A 16,179-nucleotide genomic window follows, 5' to 3' on the forward strand; every position below is an offset into this window, starting at 1 on the left:
TCAGGCAGGTGACCTCCAATCTCAATGAAGTAAAACTGCTCACAAAAATAAATGTTAGTGACAATCACTTTCCTAGCGATTGCTCTGGTCTTGTGTAATCTGGTACACTACTATCAGATTGCATCTGCTGATAGAAGTGGGGAAATAGTCTTTGTTTTGTTATTGACTATAAAACATCATCACGTTACTATTCAACAGCAAGCAAGGTAGAATTATTTTTCATTTGTTATTCTGAATTCAGTTTCTGATTGTTCTGAGCTAATATAAATACATTCAGTGAAGATATAGAAACAAAGAGTATTTCTTAATTTCTAAAAGGAGGGATGGAAAGTAAAATTATGTAACCAMAACATTAAAGTGGCTGGCTTTCTCCTAACAATCTGAACTAACTTCCTTTAAAAAAATCAGTTAATATTAAAGCAAACTGTACTTGGACAAGGCAATAACACTTCCGGGAGCACAGTCATTTTAGTGGGGTTACTTGTGAGTTATACCAAGTCATGCAAAGTAAYATAATAATCTTTATAGAAGCAAATCCCAAATACAAAATTTTGTTTTTATACAGATTGATATGTTTCTACAACTTTTTCTATTACATTCTACCAAGCCAATTGCATATTTGGATATATTTTAAATGAAGGTTTTGAAGTTTAAAATCAAACTTGCATTTTGCATGGTAAGGTCTCCTGCAATGTCAACCTGAGGCCTCACACACATGTAAAAGACTTTCCTGGATTCAAAATGGGTGATCAGTGCCCCACATGGAAATGRGGCATTAAGACCATGAGTTCAGCAAACAGTAATAGTGCTCTAAATATCTTTATACAAAGCACTTTTTGCTTGTCTCAGTGAAATGATACACATCAAAACCAGAGAAACATTAAGACGGAATCCAATTTAAAATGGTGTTAAAAGAAGAACCTCCCCCAAGGATTCTCACCTGGTCGATCACCCAGGGGCTGTAGAAATGCCCATTCTCGGATGGTTGCCACCAGCGAAGCCGAGTGGAGCTCGAACGGGCCTTCAAGGGGATTTCCAGGGCGATGTATCGTCCCACGTTGCTGGAGTTGCTGAAGAGGAACTCCTGGAGAAGGCTCCACGTGAGGCCCCCGTTGAGCGAATACTGCAGCAGCACAGGCTGGCTCCTGGGGTCAGGCACCCCCTTGCCACATCCCAGTCTCATGAAGAACTGCACAAATCTAACAGGGGGAGCACTTACTGGAAAGATTTATTTTCTACAACATYCTGCACAACGAACCAGAGAGACTTGGAGTTTGTCTGCTGACTATCCCTGCAATTTCTAGCTGTGAGAGTCAGCTTCAGGAGATCTTACGCTTTCCTTTCTAAAGCTTCCCAAATATAAGCAGACAGACAGGTGGTATGACAAAATTTCATTTTGCCTGTGTGGTAGTTTGCCAGGCATAAGAGGCTGAACAAAGCTGGTCATTTATGTTTTGAGCTTTTGTCTGCATAGCAGATGGTGTTGCAAGTATCAGAAACATAATCCTGGGTGAAATTTTTATCCCTGTATCCCATGAGTACAGATTTTAGTGGCAGAAAAGCGACTGTGCTCTAAGTAGATCATAATTTGCTATGAATTTGCTGAAATGCTTAAATTCAAAATAAGCATCCCAGTTTTCCATTGGCATAAACCAGAGAAAATCTGGACAGGAGAACAAAGCACATTTCACTTTCAGGGATCATTTTGTCCATTCAGTCAGCCTGGGAAATTTGTCTAAATTACACCGTTTAAATGTGCTGGCTTWCCAGAAGCCAGCCCAAGCCACCCAGGGACACCAGGGCTTTCATCCCCCAGTTAATTGGCTTCTCCAAAGCTGCACAATAGTCTTGTATCAAACTGCGAAATCCTTCCTGTCAGCCCATGCTCATAAATAGCTCTACTGTGCACTTGCAGTGGAGGGAACTGTGCTGTAATGATATTTACTTATTGGACTTGCAGGGATATTACAAGTATTAGTTCATGTTTGCACAGCTTTTGTGCAGCTTTAGAGTGTTTTATCTGTTCTAATTATTATTGCATTAGTGCTGYCTGGCTCACGGTTAAATGAAATGGTGCAAGAGAAGTTTTGTATCAAAGGTCTTGTTCTGGTTTGATCTGCAGGTAGATCTGCTGGGAGTGGAGCTGCAGAGTGCTGGGCAGACAAAGCTCCAATAAAACACCAGACCTRCAAGTCAATTAATTCTAGCCCTCACTGCGACTTGCAGCTTCTCTTGCTACTATATATAACTGCTTTTGCTGTAGATTATATCCACCTCCATGTCCCAGACATAACATATTGCTKGTGCTATAAAGAAGTGCTGGGTACCCTCATGGATCAACATATCAAATGTAATGGATTTGCTTCACTGCTGGCAAGTCTCTCTGCCTCCTCAGATTTACTCCAATATTTGCTACATAATTCAAAGGAAATAAACCCAGGTGACCTTGTCTCTGTTGCATCTGATTTCTGTGCATTGCTATTCTTACATACAAAATTGTACTAATATAGTAATAATCCACTCATATATGGATAACAATTTCTAGCAGATTAAAAATGAATTTAAAATATCTCTATTCTTATCCCAAAGATATTTAGCAGAGGCATTGCCTATTCTGAAATGCAAAAGCAAAGTGTTTTTTGTAAATCTAGTAACACTCAAAATTCTTCTAATAGTTAAGTACTGAAAGGGATTTGATCAGCTATGATACCTAAAATATTCTGTCCCTACTGATACTGCATGTGGTGCACTTTCAGCTACTGGTATGAATGTGATGGTGCTATACTGTTCCCAGTGTTAAATTCTTTAACATAYAGATGTGATGGCAGTGGGCAGTGGCTTGCAGAGTCCCCTTGATTTCAGTCTGCAGGTGCTGAGTGTGGCTCACAGCACTGACAGACACAACTGCTTCCCTGTCTGCCACAGTGGATCTCCTCATWAGGAAGGGGGAAGTTTTAATGGGACTACTGAGACGAGCACCCTTAAGAAAATAATTGTTCTCATCACTCCTGGCATAAACTGAAACCTCTCCCCAAGTACTGTGCAGAACTTGGCATATCTGTGTCACAGCCAGAACTGTTGTGCTTTGCACGTGGTTGATAGTGTCAGTCTGGAAATAAAGAAAATCCCACTGCAATTACTTTAGGCTGCTAAAGAGCAGCTCCCAGCAATGCCACTGCAGCGTGTCTTGCTCTTCAGAAGAGAAGATACAGTTATTTGCTGGTGACTGTTAATTTTCATAAGCATWTGTACAAGAAATTGAATGTTCAGCTTTGTTTTCCTAAGACAGAAGTAATTTATCTCCATATAACACCTTGAGGTCAATATATGCAAATCCAGCTAGAGACCATCATGGAGAACAGATAAATGATGGTTCTTTGARCATGAGCAATAAGGAAAACATCATTTAGTCTAATGCAGCAACTTACAAGATCTTTTGTACCTTTTGTTAAACAATCTTTTAATTTCAGAATGGTCTAGGAGTCAAATAAGTGCTGAGAATTGGGGTTTATGTTTATCAAGTTCTGAAGGAAGTTTGCTGTGTGGAATCTTACAAATGACAGGGATCCTTAATACTACACATCACTGAGGTTTCGCTAAGTGTTAATCTAAAAAATACAATGGTTAGATATTAGGCATTTTTACTGACGGTAAGTCTTTACAATTAAATCATTATTTAAGGCTTCAATACCAATGCTGACAGGTAAAAGGTAGATAAAATGCCTGTTAAAATGTTTCTCACAGAACATRAGAGAGGAGTAGGGTGTTTAGAAGAGATCAGTGGAAAAAGGTCTCAGAGAAAATGCAGTSTCTCCAAGCTAAGATACAGAATAAATTAGAAAACACTGCCTATTTGTTAGCATGCTCACAATTAGGATGGGGTTTAATTCATATTAGTGTAAATTTTTTTAATGTGKCTTGCTTAGCATGTCTCACTCATCACAGTTCTCCTCTGCAGTCTGTAAAGACACAACATAAACTGTAAATACACTAAAATAGTTGTTTTCYAATAGCTGGTGACAGCTTGATGGGAATTTCTCAGTGAATTATTGGAAACAAATGTGCACAATAAGAAGAAAACAAGCTTCAGAAAAGAAAGAATTATGAGATGACAAATGTAAGAGTTATACTTTCAGCAGATACTCCTGTTTCAGAAATGGCTCATAATGTACCAGAATGTGTGACATGCAATTGATTTCTCATGTTATGGATTTAGGAAACAAAAACTTGCATGGACTACTGAAGGTGTGGCATTAGTTCCTGGAGTTCTTTTTCAATGAAAAAAGTAACATTTAAATGGTTAATCAAATTAAAGTTAAATTTAATTCAACATGCTAACAGTGGTTAAAATGGAGCATTTGCTAATGTGAGCACCACAGAATATGTCAGCTTGCCTTTACTAGAGAAGTATCACGTGTATTATTTTTCAGTATGTTATTTCCTCAATGAAATCCTGAAAGAACTTTTGMAAGGGTGTTACCTGGCTTGTGACAAATCCAGGTCTCGAGTCATCAGCATGCGCAAACCTTCTTCATTAAAGAAGAGGTTGTTTCCTCCAGACATGATGCCGCATTTCCTTGACGGCTTTCCGCCACTCACAAGGAGGAATCTATCCGACTCCAGCTGACCTGAATACACAGTGAATACATATGTATGATTTACTCTGAAGTGCTCCTGCTGCAAGAATGTTACTTCCAGAGGAGAGAGATAAATTAAAAATCACATGCTGACTGAGAAATATTCAGTGTTTCCAATGCTATGTGTTCTAGAAAGCTGACACAAATCAAACCAAAATAAACAAACCCTGAAGAATGAAATCTGGGATCTTAGTTTCCACTTATTCACAAGGTTTTCCACTTCTCTTCATTTATCTTAAGACAACAACAAAGTACTCAGGTCTATAACAAAACTTTGGGTACCACGTGGTAGCATGCAAGCAAGGGCTGGCAAAGTTGAAAMGGAGCAGCAGCACCTGTGAAAGGATGAGTTTAGTTCACAGGTGCTGCTTTATGCAAAATATGCTCCTCTTGCCATGCTTGCCAGTGGGGGAAGCCTCGAGGGGGTTTAGAGTTGTGTGCTTGGATGCTGTGAGTGCCCAGGCATGCGTGAGGCTGTGAGTTCACTCCTGCCTTCCCTCTCTTGGGRTCTGCTGTGGCTGCTGAGCGCTGTTCCCACTGCTGGGACACATGGTCTGCTCTGAAACCATGTTTGCTGTAGTAAGGCCAGTCAGATTTCCCTTGAAGGGAGAAATGACAAAATCTGAAAGCCCTCCACTGTTCGCCTCACTTGCAAAAGCTCTGTCTGCGCTAAAGTCAAACTGCCGTCACAGCATCGTTTTCTTCTAACATTTTTTTCTCTACCTGTAGAGTTTCAGGAAGTTCTGTTTCAATGCAAATTTTGTATTCCAGCATTAACAGTGCATCAGACAGTCACAACCCAGGCTTGCAAATGACATCTGAACTACTTGGCTTGTTGGAACACCCCTGTGGGTATAAATTATAATCAGAAGCATGCAGGGGTGAGGAAGCTTTGCTGTTTAATTGAACCTGKGGTTCCACTAAGACAGACAGGCCCTATTCAGATGCCCCTTCCCAAAAGAGATACCTTCAAAGTCATCCTTCAGGAAGTCAGAGTTCTTGGTGCTGATTTTGCAGGTTGGCCCCGAGTAGCCGGGGTCGCAGATGCACTTGGTGCCGTTGACGCAGCTGCCGTGCCCGTTGCACATCTCCTCGCACTGCGGCCCGATGTACACGTTGTCGATGGCCCAGGTCACGGGCTGGGACCCAGCAGGGTAAAACCCTTGGTACCACCTGAACCTCGCCAACCTGAGAATGGCATAAAGTGCACTTATTTTAAATAATACTTCCACCTTGTTTGTATTCCATGCATATACCCTTATATGCATATATATATGGTTCTTTCTGTTGGAACGGGTTTGATAAATAGATTAATTCCAGAAACTGACTGCTAGATCTAATTCCTTCAGTACCTCATGCATCTTTGTGTTGACGTTCAACCCAAGTACTGACAAAAATAAAAACAACATTACTCATTAGTTGTAATCCCAAAACTGAACGACAGACATGATTTTCAAGATTTAAAATCCAGCTATTCTTATCTCCATTGTTCATGGGGAAGATGAATGGCCRTCGTCTCGTGGATTCCCCTCTGCTTTGTTGTACAGTCTGTGGGTCAGACTGGGCCACTTTCACCCTCTCCTGGAGAATGAAATCCTACTTCATGCTTCCATCCAGGCCCCAGGGAGACCACCTGTAGGGGTGGAGTGGCAGGATCTCACCCTCAGTTATGCAGAAAGAAAACATGACCTGTCGTGYCACCAGGTATTCAGCTTGCTTCTGGGCAACTTAATCTCAAATCAGGCTGATATTGCAAGTTGTTAATTTAAACTCTATTCTCCTTTGGGTGCCATCCTGTCATTTTTAATTCATCTCCTAAGTGCTGCTCGCATCAGTGCTGCATATAAAAAGGAACCAACTGGGGAAGGAGGGAAAACAAATTGAGATGAGGAAAAACACTTGAGAGACTAATTTTATTCCCAGTTGAGAAAATGTTTTAAGGGAGGAAGGAAATCAGAAGATTGAGAAGGGAAAAGCACTTAATTGCCTTGCGTGTTTAATGTGTCTTGTTAAAGATATCTAAATTCTGCAAGCAAATCAATTCCACAGGTAATTGCAGCTGACGATTTCTTTTTCCTTGATTTGTTAAAAGGAAATTTTTAAGAGGGAATTTAGGTGACAACCAATAATGGATAGGTGGGGACACTACCCATTGTTATGAAAATGGTGCCCAAGAACCAGAGTTCTGCTGGAAGTCAAAATCATCTACTGTAGTGTGCCCTGAGGTGAAGAACACAAATGTGAGGCTGGAGGTGTTGAAAACAACTCTTGAGAGTAGATCTTTGCCCCACAGGCTGGATCTRTTTTCCTGAGACATGTCAGTTCCTTCTCTCAGGGTCACTCCTGSTGAGGGTGAAGCACAATTTGTGTCTGAAGCAGAGAGTGCACACCTGGTCTTGCTGAAGTTGGTTGAGGTTTCTTCTTTGGCTCAACAGGACCTAGACTTTTCCCTCAGGACATAACTAGAATACTAATTATTACTTACAGCAGTCTGCTGAGAATATATATTGATTTCTGAAATTCATATGTAGTGGAAATAACTTAAAAATGTCTTCATCCTCAGTTAAATATAACCATTTGACACTTCGGGGATGAAAAGGCTGGGAGATTTTTTTTAGAATTACACAAGGACAGAGGTTTGGATTTTTTTTTCTTGTTATTCCAGTGAATTCTGGTGGAAAAACATTCCCTTCAGCACTCTGGCCCAAGGACTTAATGCACTGAATTCCCCATATAAGTTACTCTGCATTGCTGGGCTTGGCTGGCTGTCAGCAATGGGTCCCTGGCCTGGTGTGTTGGGGAAGGAATAGGAGGGAAGGAAACAATCAGGATAGAAGCMCTCAGGAACAGAGGACTAAAACAAAATCCTGGAAGGTTTAAATGACTTAGAAGTATGCACAGTCAGAATTTTCAGTTGGAGGGATGTCTTGATGGTTTGGTAAAGGGTAAAAAATTCTTTTGCACAAAACCAGGAAGCACAAGTGAGCAGCTGAAARAGATGTCTACCAATTCCATGCTTGAAATCTTAACTGTCATAAACCAGAAAACTCAAGTTAAAAATTTAAACGTTTTCCTAAATTATTAAACATTCAGTCTTTCCAAACTTGGTWCTCATTTCTTATATAGGTCTTTTTATACTTTCAGAGGCACATATGGGGTCACTTATTTAGTGGAAAACCCACTGACTGCAGTAGTTTCATACTCAGTCTCATAGCTGCATAGACTCATAAAGTCTCATAGTTGCACAGCTCATTTTCATTCATACATGCTACAGTTTAATCATTAATGCTGTGATCTTTTACATAAAGTGAGTTGATGCTGGATGACAGTTATTCCTGAAAAAGTAAACAGTAGTGTAACTTTTCAAAGGAATGTGCCTTTTCAAAGTATGTGCCTGCTAGCACATACTGTTTTCTATGCTGTGTTATCATCCAACCTGAATTGTTTCTCTACTTTTCTAGTGACTCCAGCAGTTAATTTCTTACAATATTACAGCTATATGAGACTGTATTTAGATGAGACTATTTCTTCATACTGAGTARAATCAAGCTTAAACTAGCTCACATTTTACTGCATTTTCTAATGAAGCCAAATTTCATGCAAGTATCTCATCAGTGAATTCAAATGGCTGATGCAGTTCTGTAAAGAACACTCAAAGCACTCTAAGAACAGTCAGTTTTGCAATAATTTTACCAAGCAAGCCCCTTCCATTAAAATGTCACCAGTTAAATATATAGGGACTAGGAAATTACCTGTAGTTAATCTACATCAGCATTAGGCACAATAATTTTGGGGAATCACCTGTACACTAGCTAACATTCAGGGCAAAAACCAGAGAAAAATTGGTCATTTGGTCTGTTCTGGTACTGCAGTGCTTAGCACCACTCGTGCCTTTTCATTTTGGGTGAAAAAGAGCAATAAAAGCAAAGCAACAAGCAGGAAGAGAAGCRGGACACTTACCCACAGAGGTGCAGTTTTCCAAAGTGAATGACCTCCCTCCTCCAGCCCTGGGTGGTGCCTGCATAGTAAGTGCTGCTTGGGTGATGCTCAGTGGAGCAGAGGGAGCTGAGGTGGCTGCTGCTGCTGTAGCACAAGGGRAGCAGCAGGTGCCAGGTGGCCCCCAGGTCTCGTGAGAACTCCAACTTCACCGGGTCAGCAGAGGAGCTGTCGGTGGTGCAGCCGATGTTGATCTGGGGGCCAAGGCAGCAAACACAGAAGGTGACACAGGGCAGGCTGGGGACTCACAGTCATTCTTCACCTTGCTCAGTCTCCCCTTTTGGTACAGTATTTGTTTAGTCCAGGAAAATTGTGACTTGGGAACCCATTAACAATGGGRATGTTGCATTCAGGACATGCACATGAACATGAACTATTGTACATTGCCCTCCTGTCCATGAATATATCACACTGTGACTTACGATAAAATGAATGTGATAAGAAATCCCCAACAACTTCTACTAAGAGAACACTGTAAAGTTAATTGGACAAATCCCAAAGGAGAGCTGTTAACATTGCTRAAACAAATGCATCAGCTCTTGCAGTCCTCTGGCAGCTACTGAAGTAATCACAGCATCAAAGAAAGTGCATTATTAGATGCAGAAATATTAAAACAAGAAGTGCAAACATTAACTTTTTGTTAATGCTGAGCTGCTAATTGCTGAGCATCACCTCTTTTATGTTACATTTARAAAAAAAGACTTATCACCTCAATATGTTCAGCTTTCTTGATCACTACCCATTTGTTGATGTATTACGGCAAAGCCCAAGGGCACCATTAAAAGAGCATCATAGCTGGATTGGATTTAGAATCAATGTCACACCAAAACTTAGTTTGGCAGTGGCAGACTTCTCAGTGTGTGCTAACAAGATTCCTGATATAAAGAATAGTAGAAAAGGCAGAAAACCTACCTGAAAACCAGTTCTACTACTGAAAAAATACAAAATGTTTAAGACAGAATCTGAGACCTCTTAAGACAGGTTTTCTCCACGCAACCAGTGCAAATTATTCTGCTTTTCTTTTACACTGATATTTAGATGTTCTTACAATTTCAAATAGCTTTTGTAAAAGAAGAATTAGCTCCTTTACAGAATGACTCTGTCTTATAAAATAAGATGCATTCTACTTACCATGAAASAAATAAAAACCCATTGCTCATGAAATATAAAGCCTGTGTTAAAACCATAAAACAGTTTGATATTTTTATGTATCTTTGGAAAAGAAATGCATGCTGTTCTGTAATGAAAATATATTTATTTCTAAAATGAAGTAATACTTAGAACTGTGCAAGAAGGTTGAAAGTGTATCCTACATTGGATTTCCTTCATTACTCTTCAGTGCACATGAGTCCCATCAACCTACATTTGACTAGAAGGGTTGTCTACTCATCTGGAAGCTTAGAGAGATGCTTGACCCAATATAGGTTTTGACTCTTGAGACACAGAGAGAAACTCTACTGCATTATGTATAACTCCTTCATTTACACTAATGTGCTCAAAAACGTGAGCTGAAAATGATGTTCTTACCACATATGGAAGTAAACATGTAGATTTTATGAGTTAATGCTCTGAAGGCTTATGAATATCTTAAAGTGACCTCAAACATTTTTGTTCTACAGGCTGTAATCTATATTTTAAAACAGAAAATGGTTTGCATTCAATAATTAATGAATTAGCTGCATGACAAATTGAAGTGTGCATGAGTAAACAGCTAAACCTAATTTTCTTGAAAATCCTTAGTATAATTTTAGTAATTTTTAAAAACTCTTTAATTTGCTGATTATTATGTAGCTCATGTTAATGCTACAACATGCTACATTTTTGTTAAAAGCAGCCTGGTAACTGGCATGGCAATTTGCATGCTAGATTATTTTTCAGTTTCTTAATGACARTATAATGACCTCTCTAAATTAGTACTAGGTTAACTGGTTACTCCCATCAATAGCTGCCCTAGCCAATGCAGAGTTTAGATTCTAGGATAAATCAGAAACACAGTTTAGTTTAGACTCTGTGTTGTCACTGGGGCACCTGTTTCCACTGACTGAGAAACACAAAAATATGCTCCTTATTAATGAGGTTTCATTTACTCCCTAAGTTGGGAAGGCTTCAGGCCATGATAGCYAAAACCCAGCTTCATAAAAGCATCTGCGATGTGGGCAGAAGCAAAAGGAAAGCAGAAGGTTGTCTCTTGACAGCCTTCTCAGTGTTGAGAAAGTACAACACTGCAGTTAGGCCAGMAGGTACCAAAAACTATTTTCTGTTGTCACAGATGAAGCTGTAGCTCTCCACTGGTCAGCTTGTGAAAATGTTGCATTCCTACCTTGAGCAGGCTGGGAAGRGCAATCTGGACCCTCATTATATTTTGCTCATTCTCTTGCCTGCCAATGGTGATTATCCAACTCACAGGACATGGACTTCAATACTATCACAGCAAGTATACAGGCATGGACAAAGTAGTAATTTAGGCAAGAATGTAGAAGACTTCGAGGCAGACATTTCCCTTATCTGTGTTTTAAAAGCATCATGATACATGAGGGACAGTAATGTCAAGGCAATTAGAGGGGAAGTTAGACAGGCTTCTCTACATGGCATTCACAACAGCTGGGCAAATGCACCAGAGCAGAGCATGGAAGAACATGAAGCAAAAGGCAAAACAACTTTCTGAGGACAAGTACCTCAAACTGGATGATAGTATTTTCATTTACACTCAGGTCCCTTGTGGTAATGGAGTGCTCTCCAACTTCATTTGAAACAAACACCATAGCTGAATCTTCTTCTCTGTAAATAAAGGAAAGGAGTGCTTTAGACTCAGTTTACCAAGTCACTTCTTTCTACTGAATTGCTGAGACAATCTTACGGAGCTCTTTTAGATGAATATGGGCAATAAAGCCCAATGTTTCCACCAGGATAGAAAAACCAGTTGTCTTCTTTAGGACCGAAGTCAAAGGTATCCAAAAGGATAATGGGATTCTTTAGGTTATTTCCATCAATAATGAAGTCATCAATAATCCAGATTTCTTCTTTTTTGCCTATAAAGMAAAGGGAAACACTCTTATTTAATACCTAATATTACTACTATTAGAGAGCTGAACAGCAGCCAATATTTATGGATTATGCGGAGAAGAGGGTGCTAAAAGAGTGGGTTCACTATTTTCATTTTCCATGAAAATAGTCCCCATRGTGCTCTGCAGCCTGACCATATGGAATTAATTTTTTTTCCTGTCAAATTTATAGAAGTCACAGCAAAACAAAGAGTGAAAAATAAAGTGTGTTGAAAAATTATCTTCTATTGAAATCACATTTACTTTGAAACTYTGTCATCATCTTCTTCAATTAAGAATCATCTAAATGAGCAGTTGCTACAGAGTCCAAGCAGCCTGAAAGTGCAATTTCATTCCACATCCTTGCACTCAGCAGCTTGTGTTTGCCTGGGAGGAGCTCTTCCATAGAGAAGGAAACTCTGAAACTCCTTCTCTCCAGTGGATTAGGTATTCATATATGTCAGAAAATTGGTATTCTCAAACTGAMGAGGAAGGATTAAATTGACAGATCTTTTGTGTAATGCTTTTTCATCTATCTAAAAGTGTTTGAGTTGATCAGAGAGAAGTTTAGATAATTGTTTGAGGCAGGAAACRTCAGAAGAAGGAACTGAAACTGGATTGTCAGGACCAGATTTGAATTTGCTTTTTTTTTGTTAGGGTTGTGCTAGGAATTTGTCTACACGAAATAAGCTGTTGCTAAATCACCATGTCTAAATGATTGCTGGAATTCTTTAGAGCTGTTAATGTCAGTTTCTGCTAGGAAATGTGCTCAGAGTAACTGAGAGCAGAGGAGAGCTTCCTTCAGCTGCCACATCTGTAATCAGGAGGAATGAGCTGCGTTCCTCTTGTGGTTTTCCAGTCCTTTACAATTTAATCAAAAGATTAACTGCTCACTACATACTCTTTCTAAATGGGTTTTTAATGCCTAGTTAATTCTGAGTAAGGTAGGCCCAATTCCCATTTACACTTGGGACACTTTTGTATAATTGGAGCATCCTAATGGGGCCTCAGTGTAAGTGTGAATCAGGTCCATTAAAAATAATGAGAAGAACCTGAGTTAAGTTAACTTTATTGTGTTACTTGATCTCCCACTCCCTCCAGCACCAAAGCTGATGGTTTTCTGCACACAATTCAGGAATATCAGGYGCTTTCACTTTATGCCATTCAACTGCTTTATAAGAGGAGTAAATCTAATCCTGCAGGACGTTTAATTGAAGGCATTCAAACACAAAACCTCCACGATTTAAGAGTCTTGTTCAGTTCAAAAAATCCACTCTCTTAGGGRTGCTGAGCTGTGCAAGCATGGACCTGGATTCCCAGGGCTGTCTCTTCCTTACCATTGTTGTAAGGCTGCCAGAGCCTGAAGCGCGTTGCGTTGCTTTGGGCTGCGTAGGGCAGAGGAACGTTAATGAAGAGGACATCTGTAGTCTGAGTGAAGTAAAACTCATCTATCAGGTGCCAAGTGATGCCACCATTGACAGAATATTGCAGCAGGATGGAATGAGACCTCTCGGGGGTGCCTGGAGCAGAGAGGACATGGATTTAYGTTCATTAAAATCCAGTAAATTAAAAAATGCTTCTTCGAGTATAAATAAAATTATGTTGCTCTGACCCCTATTACAAAGTATGGGCTTCCTTTAACAATGACTTAAGCTTATGAGGTTTTATATATATGTTTTATACACATACATCTTCCTCAGCTTTCCCTTGCTTGTCTGTCTGCAAAATGTGAATGAAAGAGGGCCTAAATTTACATTACTGTTCATTAAACATGTGATCATAGTTAATTACTTAGATGAGAAGCTATCTCAGTGTTACACTTTTTTAGATTAGAACAAACCAGCTCCTTCTACTACAGACATATTCCAGTAATACAGTGTTTATTTGCTTGTTGTGACCAAGCACCAGACATTATCATCACCATCTGTGGCACACACAGATAAACACAGAGCCCCTATCCTCACGGATTTTTAGTCTATGGCTCTCACTGCAGACACTGGGATGAGGATATTCATGCCCAGAAATAACATAATTGATGGAAAGCACCAAGGATCTTTATTGGCATATTTTAACAATWACAAAGCAATCTTCAGTGCTTTAAGATGGGACTGACAGTAAAATTTGCATTTTCTAGCTACCAGCTCCTCCTAATTTTTTTACTCAGAGCTTTAAAGAGTAAAAAATCAAAAGCTATTAACGCATGCTAATTTTTGGGGGCCATGTTATGTTTTTGGCTGTTATTATTTTCTCTCTTCTTGAAAAAGTACTAAACCCAGTAATAAATAGCCCAATATATATGATTAAATGCTCATTAAAGAAAATCAATAATAATTCACTAAGAGCTACATTTTCACTTGTCCATACAGAGATTTGGCTAATGCACTTATTTAGGAAGACAGAGGTGGTTCAAAACTATTTTCAAGCTGCTGGCAGATGTTGTGTCATTTAGGGTGCAGTCCCAAAGCACTGAGATTCCCACAAAAGCTATGGACATCTTCCTTACACCAAAGGGAGAGGAGTTTTTCAGTGTTCAGAGCTAAGCCTGGAAGTGCCAATTCTATTTGCTATGCTGGGAAAAACCTCTGAAATTGCATGGGAGTAACTCAAACCTCCAAGCAGGTWAATGGTTCTCCATCATGTCACTCCAGACTTGGACATCATTATTTTTTAAAGCCAAGGATGGCAGGGCCTTGGAGCAGGGTAAGACTCATTGTCTGGAAAGTCCTTGTACTGGAGACACTGTCACAAGTTATTTACACCAACACGTAAACTTGACTTGCAAGGTCTGACTATTCTTTGTATCAATTAAATAGAATTATGGAGTTTCAGTTATCCTTAAGATAACTACTAGGCAGTCAAATAGTAAGAGATTTTAATGCATTGGACTGAAGCTTGAAAATGAAAAGCACTGTAGCTTCTTATCTGTCCCTTGACCAATTTACTGTAGGCACTATTTCATGGCATTAAAAAATTGGATAATTTTTTTCCAAACATAGTGGAAARTCCCCCCAAAAAATCTTGTGCTGTTTTTTTTCTCTTCTGCTCAAAGACTTTACCAGCTGTGCTATTTTTGATRCAACCACAATTCACTTTTTCCTTAGGAGCTCTACAGACAGCCCGGTGGGCTGGGAGCAGGCCAGGCATGATGCAAAATTTCAAACAAGTTCCCACACAATCTCCCATAAACTGTTGATCGCTACCATACAAAAATGTAAATCTATGTTCTTTACTGTGTGGCTACTATGTACTAATAAAGCTAGAGAACTGCTAGTAAATCAACAGTGATCTTACCTTTGGCAATAAATTTAAATGAAAACTGGATGTACACTGTATTAGTGCAGTCTAGATCTCTTGACACAAGCATTCTCAGTCCTTCCTGCAAATACAGAATACACAGTGTGAATATAAATTCCTGTTATTGGACGTGTTCTGTACCTTATTGTTGCCTGGATATTGTCTGCTACTGACTGCTGGTGGCAGCCAGAGAGGTTGTTCTCTGTCCCACAGCTTTTTCAGGCAGAAAGGYACAGACACAGTTACAGCTCCTTCAGTTGGTGCTCTGAACCACTGGGATGTGATCAGATCTGCAAACACTGATTCACAYGTGGAGTCCAAGCTGCTACACTCATTTTTTGTGCCAACTGTGCCATTGGAAGCACCCTCATTTACAGGCAGAGACAGTCCTCTCTAAGAGTTCTYTTCTGTACCTCAAAACATTTTGCACAAATACCCCTCATCTGGGGTAACCTATTGACCTGTAAGGAAAGGGAACAGATGTGAAACCTCACAGGGACCCCCGAGTCCCCATCCAGCCCTACAGATGAGCTCACTGTTGTGGATCCTGGGGCCAGAGCCAGTCCCAGTTCTGCAGAGATCTGGCAAACCACCTCTCAGAGCCTCCCTTTTTCTCAGACCCATTCCCTGAGAGGAAAAATCTGCAGGAACAAGCAATGCAAATTTTAGAGAATTCACATCTTGTGATTTGAGATTTAAATAACCTAAAGAGGTTGAACTGCAATCAAGGTTATGCAAATAAATATTTCAAAGACTTAATTTATACCCTAAACATTATTAAACTTCTCTTTTTTGGGGGCACCTGAGTACACAGTGTCAAATGAAGACTTCTGCGAGATAAGAATTTGTGTGCTTGTGAACAAAACTCTATCTATGATGTATTTTAGAACTGAAAAATTCAGAAAATACATTTCCTGGCCTTTTGAAATCTGCAATCAGCAACAAAAAAAAGAGCTAGAAAACATAAAAATTATAGAATTGAGTAAAATACAGGCAAAATACATAAACACTGATTACACAGACTACAGCCCTGACTAATTTGTATCATTCAAAATACTAAAAAGCCAATCAGGAGACTTCAAGATGATTGTAATATGTACCATATTTCCAAATATTTCACTTCAAGAATGTCAGGGTAGAGTTTCATTCTTTTTCTTTGGTAGTCAAGGAGGAGCTTATAACACAAATGAAGTAATATACAACAAACAGAT

General features: G+C 39.5%; 1 protein-coding gene across 2 annotated transcripts in view; it reads right to left on the reverse strand.

Annotated features, from left to right (window-relative positions):
• Positions 1–16,179, reverse strand: part of RELN (reelin) — a 270,732-nt gene that overhangs the window by 31,168 nt on the left and 223,385 nt on the right. For both annotated transcript variants that reach the window (XM_057364499.1, XM_057364500.1), the window contains exons 37-44: positions 14,966–15,050; positions 13,012–13,194; positions 11,491–11,662; positions 11,309–11,411; positions 8,598–8,827; positions 5,605–5,825; positions 4,481–4,628; positions 941–1,199 (exon numbers count right to left, since the gene is read on the reverse strand). In XM_057364499.1, coding sequence (XP_057220482.1) covers positions 941–1,199; positions 4,481–4,628; positions 5,605–5,825; positions 8,598–8,827; positions 11,309–11,411; positions 11,491–11,662; positions 13,012–13,194; positions 14,966–15,050 — 1,401 coding nt within the window. The remainder of the gene's footprint in view (positions 1–940; positions 1,200–4,480; positions 4,629–5,604; positions 5,826–8,597; positions 8,828–11,308; positions 11,412–11,490; positions 11,663–13,011; positions 13,195–14,965; positions 15,051–16,179) is intronic.

Source organism: Malurus melanocephalus, unplaced genomic scaffold, assembly GCF_030028575.1.
Source record: "Malurus melanocephalus ecotype Western Australia unplaced genomic scaffold, MMel_1.1 scaffold_39, whole genome shotgun sequence".
Lineage (NCBI taxonomy): Eukaryota > Metazoa > Chordata > Aves > Passeriformes > Maluridae > Malurus > Malurus melanocephalus.